This window comes from Sinohyriopsis cumingii, chromosome 8, assembly GCF_028554795.1.
Source record: "Sinohyriopsis cumingii isolate HCF-2022 chromosome 8, ASM2855479v2, whole genome shotgun sequence".
Taxonomy (NCBI): domain Eukaryota; kingdom Metazoa; phylum Mollusca; class Bivalvia; order Unionida; family Unionidae; genus Sinohyriopsis; species Sinohyriopsis cumingii.
This window is the reverse complement of record NC_142968.1, coordinates 647,652-667,465: the sequence shown is the minus strand read 5'-3', so window position 1 is coordinate 667,465 and position 19,814 is coordinate 647,652. Positions and strand designations below refer to the sequence as shown.

The 19,814-nt window shown below is 37.2% G+C and overlaps 1 protein-coding gene across 1 annotated transcript in view; it reads left to right on the top strand.

The window, feature by feature from the left end:
- Nucleotides 1–19,814, top strand: part of LOC149792840 (uncharacterized) — an 88,060-nt gene that overhangs the window by 51,080 nt on the left and 17,166 nt on the right. The window contains exons 5-7 of the mRNA XM_089966612.1: nucleotides 7,667–7,794; nucleotides 13,070–13,645; nucleotides 15,924–15,948. Coding sequence (XP_089822738.1) covers nucleotides 7,667–7,794; nucleotides 13,070–13,645; nucleotides 15,924–15,948 — 729 coding nt within the window. The remainder of the gene's footprint in view (nucleotides 1–7,666; nucleotides 7,795–13,069; nucleotides 13,646–15,923; nucleotides 15,949–19,814) is intronic.

Genomic DNA, 19,814 nt, shown 5'->3' with positions numbered 1-19,814 from the left:
CCAGGGGGAACTTGTGGTGTGAACGTGTACAGGATGTATCCTTGTTGAGCTTGATTTGATCTTCCGAGATCTATTTGATAGCTGCCATCGATTACGTCACAAACCAGATTGACCGCGACCGTCGGTGTTATATTAACGATTCCCGGAGATACGTGTCTTCCGCCGCCATGTGGATCATTATCATATCTAAGAACAGTTGGATATGGTGCTAGTTTTCTCCATGCATGGAGTATTTTAGGAAAAAACTCATCAATGACATCATTGACAGATTTTCTTAACTCGGTTACACTATACCCGGGAAATTTAAAATTTGGTACATCTGCTTCTGTTAATTTATATTTTTCTAACCATTTATATGCATCAAAATATATAAATGATTTTAAACTAACCATCGCTTGAACTATTCGGTTATTAAAATATTCCATATCTGATATAAGCTGATTTAATATTTCCACACGCGTGATGATTTTTTCACGTGATGACGCTGATATGTCAAAAATATGTTCGTTAAAATATTGATTTAGTTGATCTAGTTGTTTTTTACATTCTTGATTGATTTCCTGAAAATATTCAATAATATCACCTCGATGAAGACCAAAAACATTTCCTGTTTCCCCCTGATTTATAAAAATCCATGCCTCAATATCGTCGTGAAAGATAAAATGGCTAAACATTGATTTACTTTTTAAAATACGTAGTTTTTCCCCGTATGATGGATTAATTTCATGATATGATTGCCTATCCGTGACATAATCAGACTTTTTCGGTTCTGGTGGTCCTTCATACACCCGGGGAATTTCAGGCCAACCTAGTACGGATCTTATCGTGGATTGATAAATATCAACGGCATAATCAGGCGAGTTTATTTCAATCGTCCAGGACAGGGTGGGTTCATGAACATTAATTGATATTTTTGATTCTTTTCCTGTTATTGATTTTATTCTACGTTGAAATTCCTCACTGATCTCTTCAATCTCATAACTGCCAGTTGGTATTCCAACAACAACCCAGTCAGGTGTTCCATCGGGTTTATTTTTACTAGCGAATACAAGCGAATTATTTGCTGGTGTACCATTAAATGATTTTGATCTTATATTTGGCCAGCTGTAATATACTCGTAATTGTGCTAGTGCTATTTCTTTTACTGGAATTGCAGTAGGAAAATTAACACTAAATTCAGGATTAATTGAACTTACCGAGATCATCGTTATCTTTAGCGGAGTTGTGTTGGTCACGATCTGCTGGAGTAATTCTGTCATTATTGATACTTGTATCTTTAATACCGATACCTTCGTCGTATATTTTGGTTATCATTGAAAATTCGAAATCAGATATAATTCCATCACTGAGACTCGCTGATAACAACGAGGATAATTTCGAGTATGCTACCGTCGCTGTATGTAATTTTATTTTGTAATCGGATAATTTTTCGTTCGTGCAAGTACATATTTTTTTGTGATGATATTAAGCACACCTGCAATAGTTGTTGCTGCTGAAATACAAATAGTTACAGCTACTGGTGCCATCGTTGTCAACGCTGATAATATTACACCGGTTCCAGCAACAACAGCGGATACTGAATAAACAATCACATCAACGATAACCAATCGTCGTCGATATTTTTTTACTTTTACTGTATATTGATCGACTTGATCTTTTAGCGCCGACTGCCATTCACGCGCTTGATTGTATCTGTATTGTGCACCGTCCATATATATTTTTATGCAGTAACCAATTGAGGTGTTTCAGCTACAAATTCCAAACACCACCAGTAAGATGTTGCGGTTAATGTCTTATCAGCTGCTTCCAGAATAAATATTTCCTCGTTTGCGCTATTTAATACAACAGATACAACCCCGGAAAACCTGTCGGTGGAATGACGCCATGGAAACGTTGTAAATATTTCAAATTTTGCAGCACTAAACACAGACAGCCTGTACACGCCAGTGACTGTTGCGGTATATTTGATAGTATTATTTTGCTGCGACCATGTTGCAAATCCCGATGATACCGTGCATACGATGTTTGTGATATGCCCGGGAGTTATTCCAGCTGGAATTTTAATCAAATTTGTTTTATTGATAATCTCAGGAATTCCCGCTATGATGTCTAGCTGTGTTCGTTTGATCGTGTCTAGGTCAGTTTTGATATCAACGAGTTTCATGTCAATGGCGGGAGGAGTTCCAAAGAACTTATTTATGGCATCATCGGTTTTTTGAAAATTTCTTCGAAGTCTTGTAAAACCGGTTACGTGAACATCATATTCGGCCCGCAGCGTGGATAGTTTTCCATCCACGTCGTCGACGTATAGTTTGTTTGCGACGTCGTTGTCAGATTTTGGAGCTGTTACAGCTACTATTTTGTTCCCGTTCATGCTAAGTTCACCTGTCATTGTGTCACCGGTGTTTCTCACGCGATTAGCAACACTTTTTGCAATTTCATCTCTGATGGTTTTAAGTGACATACTTGAATCTCTGATTCTACCACCGTCAGTAAACACGGGAATATTATCTGTAACTGCACCAAGTACTCGCCGGACTATATCATTCCATTTGATTTTGCTGGTTTTTAGTTTACCATATCGATCTTGAAAAATAACAACCTCATCTGGGTCAACTCCAGCAAGGTTCATAATATCAGCAAGGTCATCCTTAGTCGCATACTTTGACAGATCAACGTCGGATTTTATTTTCTTACTAGTAGAAGATCTTCCATAAATATCAACCATTATAATAAGACCCGTTGTTTAAAACGCCTTACGCGCAACAAATCGGTTGCTTGTATAATCGTGCACGACTTTATGTGGCGGCCTGGATGATTTTGATATAGCGTCGAGTACATTAATTACTTCACGGCCGCATATTGGCGGGTCTGTCATTGTTTGTGTGGGTAGCGTTGAATACCAAACTTTGGAACCTCTGGTTGTTGCGTGAAGTGGTGCGACATACTTGATAAATTCAACAGGTGGAGCTAACCCGTACGAATCAAAATAAACGATTCCACGTGGATCAACCGCGTATGATACCCAATGAGTACCAGGTCCAGAACGTTCATCGAGATTAATAATACCTGTTTCTAGTTTGTTTGGTTGTTTCGGTAATTGATCTCGCATAAAAACACCTCTAAAGGCGGATATTTTTAATTTTTTAGCGGCATTAAGTAAATCAAAATTTGATGCTGGAACGTCTAACGAAGTGACCCTGGAAGCCTTAGGCCTCTCCCCCAACGAGATCCTGGCAATCTTAAGCCGCGTCCCTTTTTTTTGCTATATCGTCCACCAGTAATTTTATCAAAAATTTTTTTACCCGCCGCTCCAGCAGCACCTAACGCGGCTGCTTTTGCTACGGCTGGAGCAGCTGCAGCTATTAATGCCGGAATGGCCGCGAGAAGTGGGAATATACCACCGGCTTTAACCATGTCTTTGATGGCGCTCGGGGAGAGATGGAATTGAACTCCAGTTTTTGATTCCAGAGCTTTATTGAAATGTTTAATCTGATTATTTGTCAACGATAATTTGTTTGGACCACCACTAATCTGATCTCGTTTTAGTGATATTTTAGTTCCGCATTTGTTGGCGGTTTTTGATTGAAGCTTTTTTACCTGACCGGGGGTCAGAGTAACATTAACATGACCATACGACATTTTTATATAAAATATATTTTTCTAAATAACACGATTAAAGATTTTCCACTCGTGCATCAACAACTCTCATTCGACCACAACCACCTTCAAGTAACATGGCTTTGTCGCTAAGTATGACCGCGATCGCTCTGTAGAAGGCACCACCACCTGGCGGGGTAGTAACATGAGCTCGAAAGTGTATATCAACAACAGATTGTTTGGATAAATCAAGATGTTCTAGTGAAAAATAATAAATCGGATATAGACCTGTAAAATCTAATTGTGATATTTGCAAACCGGTATCTGTATTTTGATCACGTCCCATGAATGACATTAAACGATGATATGCGCGCGCTACATGATTTTGTGCATAATTTAGTTGTATATTTTCTGTTGGTTCTTGATGTCCATTTATCCGTAAGGAAACTTCATTAACTCCAAGGTTATCAAATATCATATGTGAATGTTCTTGATCATTTATCCGGTCAATATTTTGTAGTGCAATAAAAATATGTCGCGGTGCAGAAACACCCTGTTGTGATGCTATATGCCATGTAAATAAACCATTAATATTGCTTTGAGCAGCATCTGTGGTTACTGTTAACCATGATAGCAATGATTTACCGCCTTGATCCATAAAAGATAGTAATTTTTGTTCCTCAGTAATAGATGGAGTTATTACTGGCATCCACAATGAAAGTTTTGATATATTTACTTTACCTTCACCAACACCAGCACCTCGCCAGATTGCATCATTATCATCACCTTTTCTTACGAGCACAATTGTGTGTTTAGCTCCAAAGATGACTTTTCTAACATTTCTGCAAAATCCAAAGATGTGAGATAATGGAATTGCACACGAAAAATTTCTATTATCTCCTGACAGCGTTGCTCGGCGTGTTGCAAATCCCAAGTTGTAATTCGTACTAACACTTTTTATAATATCAAAAGCAGCACCCGGTCTGTCTTCGTGTTCAAAATCAACCGGTTGTGGATTAGATGCACTAACTTAAGGTGTCTGTAACTTAATATACTGAACATGATCAGCGTGGTTAGTAATATCCTTAGCAAACATCATTGTTGGACCAGCCGATCTTGTAAAGTCGTCAGAATATCTCGCCAGACCAATTATTGTTGTGGCAACATCAACATCCTTCGGAATTGATTCAATATTTTTTCCATCAATCATGTATGTGGCGCTATCAAACAACGCCATAATCCCGTTGTTGACAAAACCAACACGTAAATTAGCAGCATATGGCATATTAGCTACAACATTCGTTACAAGTCTACCTTCTACTTCAATAAACGCCTCAGCGGGCAAGAAATATCTACTTGTATCACGAACCTGTAATTCGATTCTCCCCCGCTGATTTGGTAGTCTTGCGTCATAAGAATAAAATTGATAATCACGTATAGATTCATACTTAAGGACAGGTGCCTCCATATCAAATGCTGGGTCTGATTCGCGCCTGAACATTTTTATTATAGTTACCATTTTTCAAATGATGATCATCGTCGACGAAGACCGCTTCCTGCTATTAAATTTGCTGTTATATTTTTTTCTGCTTCTTCAGATATCGCCGCTAGTTTTTGATTTGCAGCCTGATTTATTATTTTACTTACGTCTGCGGGCATCACCTCATTACTTGCCAGTTTCACCGGTGGTTGTTGTTTTCATCGCAATAATCGTGCTAGTCTTTCTTTGATCGCCGAGAACGCCTTACCAGCAACATTGACAATTGCTCCAGGAGCTTTATCACGAACAATATCAATAGCCTTCATCGATAATTGTTTTGCAACAGGTGCTACTTTTGGAGCTATCCTTGTAAATAATCCCCGAATGACATCACCAAGTCCATTTCCGTAAATAACACTATAGATTGGTAATCGTGAGTTTACCGCTCTAACCTGTGTGGGTTTACGATGATTATCATGCACAATCATCTTATTTTATTTACCATTTATCTAATCGCGGTGACTAATCATGAACGAGCTCATCAATAAGTTCTCGGTAAACGCCAATATCCATGATACCACCTTGAAATAGTCGCCAACAAATATCAGCTGCTTCATTAATTATTTCTGGTGAATTATTTCCGGCACGTTTTCCTCCTATGAGAACTTCTAACCGTGACACGTCATTGATGATATTATCAGGACATAAACCAGATCCTGTTTTAGGTTCATCTTGAGGTGTTTTAAATACTGGTGGTTGCATTACCGGAGTAAGTACTTCAGTGGTGACCGGGGGTGAGTCACCTTCTCGAAATCCATGTGGTGAATCTATCGGTGCAAATGTTATATCCGGTGCAGAAATTGTACGTAAAGGTGAAGGAATTTTCTTCAAGGAGGGTGATTTAAGTGACTCTTTAGTCCTTTTAATTTCCGACTTCAACCTTTGCTGCGGCGAAGAAGATTGCTGTTGTTCTATTTGTTGCAGAGGTGGAGGAAGCTGATACTGGGAGGACTCTCCTTGTCCTAGTTGTTCCCGTCTCCCTCTAAGTCTATTTACTTCTTCATTAAATCTTTTAAATTCTTGATCTCTAGCTTGTTTTTTTATTGTAATATACGCGATATATCCATTTAATGAAATCATCATCACCTGTTTTTCCATAAAAGGGTTTTAAAAAATTAGATTTATCAGATATATTATCTAATATCATCTTAGGTAATTTCTCTCTTTCAGTTTTTCTAATTTCCTCAACAACTCCTTCGTTAAATCTTGCAATTAATTTTAAGCTTTCTCCTGCTGATTTGGATTTAGATGCAAGTTTTTTTCTCACATCGGCGACTTCAGTACGAAGTTCTCCAATACCTTCAAGTATTTCCTCACCAACAGGTGGAGGTTGAGCTGCAGCTATGTCAGTTGGAAGGCCTCGTAAAATCTTCTTTGCCTGTTTAGTTCTTCTTGCTATTTTTTCTGATACTGGAAGAAGATCTTCTTTGATGACAGTTGTAACTTTCTCAGTAGCTGCAGTGACGGGTTTAAATAGTTTTTTAGTTTTTTCTTCATACTCAACTTGTGCTTCTTGCTGCGCTTGTAGATTTTTTCTAAATGAGTCTCTGACAGGAAGAAATTTTTTAATTGCTTCTAATCGTTCTCGAGCTGTTCTTGCAGTATGAGATTCTGGATGTATCATTTTATTATAACATAATAATTTAATTAATATCAGCAGAAGGGGAGCAGCAGAGAGGGTACCTACCAACGTTGGTTGTCAAAAAAATAAACAAGAAATAAATAAACACGTAGAGTACTTTATTTTTTCAGATACTATTTCGAACTGAGGTTTTATTAGTACAATCGGTCATTACAGAAATAAAACATCTCAAGGAAAAGTTCATTTGTAAAATCTTGACCTTTCTACGAGATGATTTTATTTGTTTGTTTTATTTGTTTTGTCGGAATTCTATGGTCTGTTCACCCTCTCTGCTGCTCAAATACATAACAAAATGGCTCCAATGCTGGCACATATTGGCTGTTGTATTGCTAACTGTGATGTTATGACCACATTCCTATTTCTTCATATAAAATAAATCTTAATCAATTGCAGTTGGAAGTTTTTCAGATGCTGACATTTTTTCCCATGGAACATATTGGTTGCTTTCCAAATTTTTATAAAAGTAACCTATTTGTTTTGCAGTCATAGAAAGGAATATGTCTGACAAATGAAATGACAATCTCATACTGATATTGCATAGAGAGGAATATGGCTGACAAATGAAATGACAATCTCATACTGCTATTGCATAGAGAGGAATATGGCTGACAAATGAAATGACAATCTCATACTGCTATTGCATAGAGAGGAATATGGCTGACAAATGAAATGACAATCTCATACTGCTATTGCATAGAGAGGAATATGGCTGACAAATGAAATGACAAGATCATAACTGCGTTTTAATTACATATATGATCAGAAAGATTGCATTTCCATTGCTATTTAAAGACTTTACTTCAAAATTATCTTGCGTACTGAATATGTGTGATAAAATTAGTCATGTTCTTTGCGTAATGGTTATTTTTTCTTCTTGTCTCAAGATGCCCTCTGGACAAAAGACGAAAATGCAGATTTCCATGACAACAAGGAACACATTTTGATGCTCATGGAACAACTAAACATCATTGCCAAGCCAAAATTGTACATCGATGATGCATCGAAAATCAAGGTCAGTTAATTATAAATAATGAATATTCATTCAGGTAACGAGTCCACAATAACATGTACAAAATATAATATAAATCATGCATGGATTTTCTTACTGACTGACCCTTATAAACATTAAAAGGGGAAACATGTAGTGAGGGATGGAACATAAAAAGATATGATGGTAAATAGAACAGGGTTAGAGATAAGCAGCATATTTCTGTCAGTACAGTCATAAAAACAGAAAAGCAATAAGAAAAATGTTGGATGCCAAAACTGTAAACAAGTATTATGCGTTCATAAAATGACTAAAAAAGAGATATAAAATATATAAAATTAACCTCCCACCTTTTCATGGAAAGTTCAGGATATAGAGAAGACATTTGTGCTTTATATTCTAAAACCTGTTTGTGACATAGGAATGAATTGTGGTATACCTATGTTTATTTCTCAGAATTTTCTTTCTTTTGCCATTACTGAGACCATTGGATATCAGGATAGGAATGGAAAAGTCTATTTAGAGCCACATAAAGCTCAGGTTAAGACTGAGTCAGGATAGGAATGGAAAAGTCTATTTAGAGCCACATCAAGCTCAGGTTGAGATTGAGTCAGAACATCATACGAGGGAGTATCATCACCCACCTCAGTCCTACAGGGTAGAGAGTCTCACATGCACGCACACTGTAAGGGAGGAGCAGCACCCTCAACTGACCCAAAGATCAGTGTTGGATTAGAGTGAGTCATGACCTTCTCCCCCATGGCAAGAGAGCTGAGTCACTTGGGTAGAAAGTTATGATACAGGTCAATATGACGTGAGTAAGGATCTTCCTGTGGATCAGATTTGCTTGACCAGTCATTAACCGATGACCGGTGTAGGAGTACAAGTCACCAGTCATTGGAGCCCCTTGATTCAGGAATAGGGATTGTGGTAATTCCCCCACCGCTCCAGTCTTCTGTTAAATTCTGCTTAGGATTTGGAATCAGCATACAGATGCCAGATTAGTTCAGAGGATTGGGTTGGCATTCCAAATCCCACTAAATCCCAATGAAATGAGGTACCGCCCATGAGCGGGAAGTGATTATTCCATCCCCTTTGCCCCTTGGTTGGTGGTCTCTGTTGCATTTGTGAACTGGCATCAACCTCTTCTTAAGAGGTGTCAAAAGGAAGGGTTGGAATACTTTTGCACAACATCTCAGGATGATTGATAGTTAGTCGCAACTACCTGCCATGTATGCCACTAGGGACTGTACCATAGCAGTTTGCAGAAGGGAGCATGAGTGGAGGTCATCTTTACTCCCAGGTTTCCTTAGCAACAGAGATTTATTGGGTCATAATGTCCTGCCTGCCATAAGCAAGAACAGATGAGGATGTCCTTCCAGACCTCATTGATTACCACAAGTACCACATAAAACAGATTGTAACTCCTCCTTTGATAAAGGCAGTAGGTGAGGAAGAGATCTGGACCTTTGAAATGGCTCTTTAAATGTCATTCAGTATTTACACCCCTTCCTGTCTCATTAAAAAAGACACTTGGTGGAGAGGCCCACATAGGTCTATTCCTTGTGGATCTAAGACAGCCTTAAATTTAAAACAATGAAGGCCATATAACTAATGCTAGGTATTGTGTTACCATAATATTGCATGCCCACTTATTTTCATATTCCTCTATCAAAAATCTCGAGGAGGAATCTATTCTCAAATGCCTTGCACTGTTTCTTCTAAGCATTGGCCAGACTATCTAAGTATTTGTTGAGTTTGCCCATGGCTTTTTCAGCGCAGCTTGTCTACACATTTGCAGAAAACATTGTCTTAGATGAATCCATGCTTTACTGGAGCACAGTAAGAGCCTTATGAAAGCTGCTTGAGGGAACATTATTTGTTTGAGGGAAAATCATTTGTTTGATGGAACATCATTTGTTTGAGGAAACATCATTTGTTTGAGGGAACATTATTTGTTTGATGGAACATCATTTGTTTTTTGAGGTTACATCATTTGTTTGAGGGACCATCATTTGTTTGATGCAACATTATTTGTTAGAGGTTACATCATTTGTTTGAGGGAACATCATTTTTTTGAGGGACCATCATTTGTTTGAGGGAACATCTTTTGTTTGAAGTTGCATCATTTGTTTGAGGTCACATCATTTGTTTGAGGGGCCATCATTTGTGTCAGGGAGCATCATTTGATTGAAAACAAGTATACTCTTATTCTATCCGATGTTTTGGGATATGAAGCAATGTTCTCACCCATGTGACAGAGTAATATGCCTGACTTGCTAACCATGTTTGTATTATCTCTCTCTGACTGTCTCATCCCAGACATCAGAGTCCAGTCATCCCAGCCCAGTCATCCCAGTCCAGTCATCCCAGCCCAGTCATCCCAGTCCTGTCATCCCAGTCATGATGTCCATGTGCTGGGAACTACTTTTAAAAGAAAAACCCTTATTGTCTTCTGCTGTGCTTGATGGAGTTGTTATTCAATCAAACAATCACAACCACATATATCTGTATCTATCTACAAAAAGAACTTCATTCTTAAGCAAATTTGATAACACACCATACAAAACATTGAGACCGAGATGTACACATGCACAGGAAGTCAAGCTATTTGATAGAGCTCCAGACACATGCAATACAAAATTCTAAACTCTCTCATGAGATAATGCAAATCCTGCAAAAACCAGAAATGTGTTATGTCAAACTGGTTTCTTCTAACTTTTTCAAAGACCAACAATCTGCCCCAATTTAATCAAACGTAATGATGTTATTGCAAATAAAAACTCCTGCACTTACAAACCAGTGATTTGTTCATCGATCCACATGCTATTTCACAACAAGATCTCCATGTAGCAAATCACTGCACTAGTGATAGCAACACTTGCCGTAATGTCCAGGACAGAAAATATAAATTTGTAGAAATTCATGAATTAGAAATTTCTTCAATTACTACACAATGTGTTATACCCAGTAGGCCCATTGTACTGCCAAGCCAGCAACAACCATAAATATATTTTCTTCAAACTAGTTTTTTCATAATTTGTCAAACACCCCAATCTGCCACAACTGAATCACAGATAAGAATGTGATTGCAAATGAAAACTCCTACACTTAACAATGTGATTGCAAATGAAAACTCCTACACTTACAAATGTGATAGCAAATGAAAACTCCTACACTTACCAATGTGATTGCAAATGAAAACTCCTACACTTGCCAGTGTGATTGCAAATGAAAACTGCTACACTTAACAATGTGATTGCAAATGAAGACTCCTACACTTACCAATGTGATTGCAGATGAAAACTCCTACACTTACCAGTGTGATTGCAGATGAAAACTCCTACACTTACCAGTATGACTGCAAATGAAAACTCCTACACTTACCAATGTGTTTGCAAATGAAAACTCCTACACTTACCAATGTGATTCCAGATGAAAACTCCTACACTTACCAGTGTGATTGCAGATGAAAACTCCTACACTTACCAGTGTGACTGCAAATGAAAACACCTTCACTTATCAATGTATTTGCAAATGAAAACTCCTACACTTACCAATGTGATTCCAGATGAAAACTCCTACACTTACCAGTTTGATTGCAAATGATAACTCCTACACTTACCATTGTGATTGCAAATGAAAACTCCTACACTTACCAGTGTGATTGCAGATGAAAATTCCTACACTTACCAATGTGATTGCAGATGAAAACTCCTACACTTACCGATGTGAGTAATTCATTCATCAGTCCAAACACTATTCCACAAGAACTTTTCCATGTAGTAATTGCAACACTTGCCATATTTCCAGGACAGAAAATCTAAATTTTCCAAGAATATCTTGTATTAGAAATCTCCTCACCGTCATTACACACTTATTTAGAACTGTCTAATCTCCTCACTGTCATTACACACTTATTTAGAACTGTCTAATCTCCTCACTGTCACTGCATACTTATTTAGAACTGTCTAATCTCCTCACTGTCATTACACACTTATTTAGAATTGTCTAATCGCCTCGCTGTCATTATACACTTATTTAGAACTGTCTAATCTCCTCACTGTCATTACGCACTTATTTAGAACTGTCTAATCTCCTCACTGTCATTACCCACTTATTTAGAACTGTCTAATCTCCTCACTGTCATTACCCACTTATTTAGAACTGTCTAATCTCCTCACTGTCATTACCCACTTATTTAGAACTGTCTAATCTCCTCACTGTCATTACCCACTTATTTAGAACTGTCTAATCTCCTCACTGTCATTACACACTTATTTAGGACTGTCTAATCTCCTCACTGTCATTACACACTTATTTAGAACTGTCTAATCTCCTCACTGTCATTACACACTTATTTAGAACTGTCTAATCTCCTCACTGTCATTACACACTTATTTAGAACTGTCTAATCTCCTCACTGTCATTACACACTTATTTAGGACTGTCTAATCTCACTGTCATTACGCACTTATTTAGGACTGTCTAATCTCACTGTCATTACACACTTATTTAGAGCTGTCTAGCCAGAATTGTAGAGCACAGTATTATAATGTTGCCTACCGTAAAACATTTTCCAAATTAGAACTGATGAACGTTCAATGTTTACAGTAGGAAAGATATTATATATTTATTGTTATTTTCTTTTGATATCCATTGATTGAATTGAATGTGATGATACATTTAATAATATGACATGTTTTTATGTTTCATCTTTCTCACTCATGCTTTGAACTTGTGAACTGAGGTTGGACAGGTCATCCCATTGCCCTCATTAGCATATTAATATTAATGTTTGACATTTATAAACAACACCATGTTGTTCCAGATGCACATTGTGCAATACTTGTAACACATAAAAATTATAACAGTTTTATTTATTTTCTATTTTATATATATATATATATATAAAGCTAGATTCTACTTAGATATTTATTCATATTTTGATAAAAGCATTACAAGTCCTGATGGCCTTTAATTATGTAAAGAGAGAGGTAATAATTTTACCTGATTAATATGTGTTGAATCTACCAAATATATTTTAAAAAATGAGCATTATTTTATATTAATTTTAAAAAACTGGTTAAAAAAATAATCTGTCAGTGTTAGTATCCAGACAAGGAAATCCTAGTTACAGTGTTGCATTACTTAACTCCCCACTTGGCAGAGCCTTGTGGAAGACAAATAATGTAACCTCTTGACTGGTATTTACTTGTCTGGGTGCAAACCCCAACTTCAATTCCATTAATATCACTGCCAGATATCCTAATTATTAATTAATCCATTCATTTGTCAGGAGGTGAATTACTTCTTTGCCCCTTGCATGCTTCATGTGGAACCACCCAAAGAAGTTATCTGCCCCGAACCTCATCCTCAGATGGAGAGCTCATCAGTCATGTGCTATGTCTTCACTGGAAAATTTCTTCCAGCACCAATTTTCCACCAACTTCTCGCTGCCTGTGTTGCTCACTGGCCACTAGTAACAAAGAAGACGGAGATGACACTTGAGACTCAGATCTTCTGTGGCTGCGGTCTTTTTCAACTTGACCATTACCACAAACTGACCCTGCACTTTTGGGACTACATCATATCCATGAGAGTCACAAGACAGGGAATCAAAGACAAGACTCCATCTTCCAAGCTGTGTATTGAGGTGAGAGAGTTTATTGCCAAGGTACTCAACAAGATCATTGGATACCTGGGTCATAGCCTGCAATTTGAGGAGTTTATACAGTGCCCTGAATACAGTGGTGAAAGTGTCAACAGCCTTATCCCAGTGTCCCTGCTGAAAGAGAATGCAGAAGTACTCTGTGACTTCCATGACAACATAATCGAGTCAAACAAGTTTTTGAAGTTTTGGTTTGAAGGTCAGGTGAGTACAAGATATATGTCTTTCTGAGATCTACCTGAAACAGTAGCATCTCTGATTGTGGCGAATACCCACAATGCTCTTTAACATCTAGATACACTAAACAGGGATGGAATAAATTGGGTTCTGAAGTAGCTTAACTCAGACTGAAATGAGTAAGTCACATGACAAAGTACAACAAATATATTATGTTAAAATGTTAAAGCTAACTTTTTTGATTTGTATATACTGAAATGACTACTTGTTAGAGTGGCATAACAGGGAAAGTATGCATATACGTTTGTCTATCTGAATTAGAGTTGATCAGATTATAATAATTTGCCTCATCAACGGTCGCCAACCATGGTGTTTCCTTGGGCCAGACACTTTACTTCAGTTTCCTTGTCGCTATTACAGATACTTTTGTTACTTTGTCATAAAACATTAGGCCAAACATTTGTTATAGAGAAAAATATACATTATAGACATACATGACTCACAAGTGCTGTATCAAAACAGCTTACTGTTCTTCCCTGGCAATAACACCAAGTGACCTCACCAGGCAATCAGGCCAAGTGACCTCCCCAGGCAGTAAGGACAAGTAACGTCATGTGGCAATAAGGACAAGTGACCTCCCCTGGCAATAAAGCCAAGTGACCACCCCTGGCAATAAGGCCAAGTGACCTCCCCTGGCAATAAGGCCAATTGACCTCTGGCAATAAGGCCAATTGACCTCCTCTGGCAATACAGCCAAGTGACCTCCCACCATGAAGTAATTTTATTGTTCAGATGATTCTAATTTGTGACCATATGTCGGAAAAATATTTTAATAACTTACCAGAAGTGACTAAACATAATTTGACCAAAATTGTCTGAAAGTATTCTGTACAAATGATGCTGACTTGTAGTTGTTGAACAAAAGGAACAAATTTAAACAGCTTGTTGCTGAAAGTATGCTTTGATAAAGGCTATGGGGCAGCCCTATTGAACACACTTGAGGGAGACAATTTTCAGTTTCTATGATAAGGGCTATTGGGCAACCCTACTGACCACAATGGAGAGAGACAATGATCAGTTTCTATGATAATGGCTATGGCGCAGCCCTATTGAACACATTGGAGAGAGACAATGATCAGTTTCTATGATAAGGGCTATGGGGCAGCCCTATTGAACACAATCGAGAGACAATGATCAGTTTATATGATAAGGGCTATGGGCAGCCTATTAATAACACTCAAGTTTTGTTAAAGGCCTGACCATTTGTGCACATTCTCAAATAGCTGTCCTCTTCAGATATTTTTAGATGCAAATACCAGTATCTCTCTTGCTGATGCCTGGCTGGAATATTCTGTGTATTGATGTCTCTAACTAAATTCCCCTATGAACCTCTTAGTGAAACTTCTTTTGATAACCGTATCCTAAAGACTGTAGTATTTCTGTCCTTATTGTGGAAATTCCCTTATTTAAATAGGTTTTTATAACATATTGCTGAGTACTTTTGCCAATTTCAACATTTCAGGCTTATATTAACATTTGAAAATGCAATGCATTGTGCTCTCAATTACTAAAATAGACATCCAGTTCGATCGTGACACATTCATTTTAATTCTTCTTACTAATTATTTTTTATTAGATCACAATTGAGTTCCAAATTATACCCAAGACTATAGTTACAATGATGTTGTTGTAGGGTTTAGCGCCATTTTTCAGTACATGATAGGCTATACATGGCAGCCAGTATTAATGGTGGAGGAAGAATCCTAGAAAACCCCAGAAAGAACCACCGACCCACGAGAAGCTACTGGCAAGCTTTCTCACATACCCACATTGGCAGAATCCGAGACTCGAACCAGCGCAGACAGAGGTGAGATGGCAGTGATCTATAATGGAGAGCGTTTTAGACCACTCGGGGCCCCGCACTAAATGTGTAGATTTAATAATAATAATAATAATAATAATGATAATGTTTTATTTATAAAGGGTGCTTCATTAGTCAAGGACTCTTCTCCCTTGATGTATCAGAAGAAATGCCATCCTTTAATTTGAATTGAATGCTTTTGTCATTAATGATGACGTTTATAAAAAATGCCATATTTTAATTTGAATTGAATGGTTTTGTCATTAATGATGACGTATTAAGAAATACCATACTTTGATTTGAATTTGAATATTTTATCATAATAATGAGAAATAGAAAATACTCATAGAAAAAATTAATATAAAGATTATTATGTCTGTATGCTTTGTGTAAGAGTTTGATAAATAATACAACCTGTCAGTCAAAGTGTTTTTATAATTTCAGGAACAATCTGGAGATAGTGATGCTTGTAAGTATTCTACACATGTACTTGGAACCTGGTGTGACTATAGTATGTCTTTGATCAGGATAATCCTAGTATCACCTGCAAGGAATTTTGTATGATATGTCTTTGATCAGGATAATCCTAGTCTCACCTGCATGGAATGTTGTATGATATGTCTTTGATCAGGATAATCCTAGTATCCACTGCAAGGAATGTTGTATGATATTTCTTTGATCAGGATAATCCTAGTATCACCTGCATGGAATATTGTATGATATGTCTTTGATCAGTACAATCCTAGTATCACCTGCATGGAATGTTGTGCGATATGTCATTGATCAGGATAATTCTAGTATCACCTGCATGTAATGTTTATGATATGTCTTTGAACCTGCATGGAATGTTGTATGATATGTCTTTGTTCAGGATAATCCTAGTATCACCTGCATGGAATGTTGTATGATTTGTCTTTGTTCTGGATAATCCTAGTATCACCTGCAAGGAATGTTGTATGATTTGTCTTTGTTCTGGATAATCCTAGTATCACCTGCAAGGAATGTTGTATGATATGTCTTTGATCAGGATAATCCTAGTATCACCTGCATGGAATGTTGTATGATATGTCTTTGTTCAGGATAATCCTAGTATCACCTGCAGGGAATGTTGTATGATATGTCTTTGTTCAGGATAATCCTAGTATCACCTGCATGGAGTATTGTATGATATGTCTTTGATCAGGATAATCCTAGTATCACCTGCATGGAATGTTGTGCGATATGTCTTTGATCAGGATAATCCTAGTATCACCTGCTTGGAATGTAGTGCGATATGTCTTTGGTCAGGATAATCCTAGTATCACCTGCATGGAATGTTGTACGATATGTCTTTGATCAGGATAATCCTAGTATCACTTGCATGGAATGTTGTACGATATGTCTTTGATTAGGATAATCCTAGTATCACCTGCAAGGAATGTTGTAGGATATGTCTTTGATTAGGATAATCGTAGTATCACCTGCAAGGAATGTTGTATGCTATGTCTTTGATCAGGATAATTCTAGTATCACCTGCAAGGAATGTTGTATGATATGTCTTTGATCAGGATAATTCTAGTATCACCTGCAAGGAATGTTGTATGATATGTCTTTGATCAGGATAATCCTAGTATCACCTGCAAGGAATGTTGTATGATATGTCTTTGATCAGGATAATCCTAGTATCACCTGCAAGGAATGTTGTATGATATCTTTGATCAGGATAATCCTAGTATCACCTGCATGGAATGTTTATGATATGTCTTTGATCAGGATAATTCTAATATCACCTGCATTGAATGTTGTATGATATGTCCTTGATCAGGATAATCCTAGTATCACCTGCATGGAATTTTGTATGATATGTCTTTGATCAGGATAATCCTATTATCTCCTGCAAGGAATGTTGTATGATATGTCTTTAATCATGATAATTCTAGTATCACCTGCAAGGAATGTTGTATGACATGTCTTTGATCAGGATAATCCTAGTATCACCTGCAAGGAATGTTGTATGATATGTCTTTGATCATCATGATAATCCTAGTATCACCTGCAAGGAATATTGTATGATATGTCTTTGATCAGGATAATCCTAGAATCACCTGTAAAAACGTTATATGATATGTCTTTGATCAGGATAATCCTATTATCACCTGCTAGGAATGTTGTATGATATGTCTTTGATCAGAATAATTCGAGTATCACCTGCAAGGAATGTTGTAAGCTGGAGCATGTGATGACTAGAACTTGTTCTTGATTATCTATTGCTGTCTCACCTGTGGTGAATATTAAAAACACAAGACAATTTAAAATCTGGTCATACATGTCTCTCAAACCATACATTGTCTGTTCATCTATTTACCTAGAATAATCTTTTGAGTTACAGTAAGGTGTTTTAGTGTAGAGGAATATAACCAGTTTCAAACAGTGGTTAAACATTGTCATGAGCCTCAAATGCATTAAACTGATTTCTTTCTAGCCCCTAGCTGGATTATCCATTTACCTGGTTGTTCAATGCCATGAATACATAACCTGGCCTAGCAATAGAGTGACACAATAATATAATGCACAAGAACCAATTAGCAAATATATCCAATACAAAGTTACAAATCTCTGGTCAACAATAAATAATAGTTTTGGCCTGGCTGATTGAATTCCTCAACACCGTCGATTGCATCATTCAAGATATAAGGTGATAGAGTCATAGATCCTCTATTCTTACTTCTATTCAGATATGTTCTGGTTATCTGTTGGCGTGTCTTTTCAGACCCCATATGAACCCTTTGTCGGTGTATCTCTTTAGATCCCACGTCGGTCCTCTCTTCTCCAATCATCGATATGTCCCAACAGGCCCATGCAGAAACTGTCTGCTCCCTTTGACGGTGGGTCCATTAAGACCTTGTGCTGAACCTTTCTGTGGCAATTGATGCAGACATGAAAAACTCACTCACTCATTCATGGCAAAGACACATCTAGCACACTAGGGAAACGTGGTTTCAAAGGGTATAATGCAGTCTCTTTCCAAAGTTTATCATGCTAACTGGAGAATCTTCTGTAATTGATGCAGTTGGAAATGCATTGATCCCATCTGTTCACCTGTAACTGTATTACAGCTATTAGGTAGCCCATTCACATATACTCAATTTCTCTATGGGTTCCACCACTGCTTCAGATCATCACCTTCCTGATGTCATCAGGTATGTTGAGCTTCAGAGACTGGTGTATACATTGTGTATTATCAAAACTCCTTTTTTAAACCTTCATGAATCTTGCCTGTAAGCAGTTTTCCTGGAATTTCTGTTCTGTACCAACCTCTTATTCCCAGTCACAGTCTAATCAGTACCCAGTGTGATCAGGATAGAATTATTTGTTGAGTTGGAGTCTAATCTTTTATTTTGCTTGCTTGAAAAGAAAAGACAATGTTGTAATCCGCTCTTTCTACCTATCAAGGATTCATCTGATATGTCAGCAGTCATCATTTCCCCGTGGATTGCTTTCACGATCAAAAGAGCTTAAATGTTCTGTGCTGAGAAGAAATCATTTTTTCCATGTGAAATCCGGGCAATTGCATCATAGGCCTATTTGACCCATCCTTTTTGGATGATGTCATGAGGGCTGTCTTCTGGCTGTCTTACTCTACCTTTCGATTATTTTGCTTTATGTGGTTCACCAAAGAGAAGGCACATAAATAAGTAGTTTTATAGTAGAAGTTTTCAGATCACCTCTTTGAAGTAGACTTATTTGATCAAAATAATACATTGGCACAGACAGACAAAAGCACATACATATATGTCCTCATTAAATGTAATCGATTCTTTCTATCTAGGTCATATGCAACAGTTTAGAGTTGGTTTCATAATATCTCCAAGGGAGGGGTCTGAGGGGATCAAATTGACACGAATATGTATATTAGTTGAACATTTTGGATTAAGTTGCTGCATTGAGCTTGGTGACATTGTTAATGAGTACGAGTACTAAATCCTCATCACAAAATAGTTCACTGTGACTTATAGTTCACACTTCACAGGCTATGATTAAATTATATCCTTTACATGAATTTTTTAAACTCTGGTAAATATAAAGTCGTCTAATTCTATGATTGTTTGGTTTCCTGTTTGTACCATGCCCTTACAATGTGGCATACATTTCACATTTAGTTCCTGACCAAACATTTAACCTAAGTCAGTAAAATGTGAAGCATGTATCACACTTGCATTCTTTTGTGGTATAAATGTGATAATAATATAGTTTCATAATTCTAGCCAAAACTGAGCCTGAGAAATAAACTTAAAATGCGCAATTCAAACCAGTCAGTGATGCATGAAATATGACCCACAGTAACTTACTTTTGAA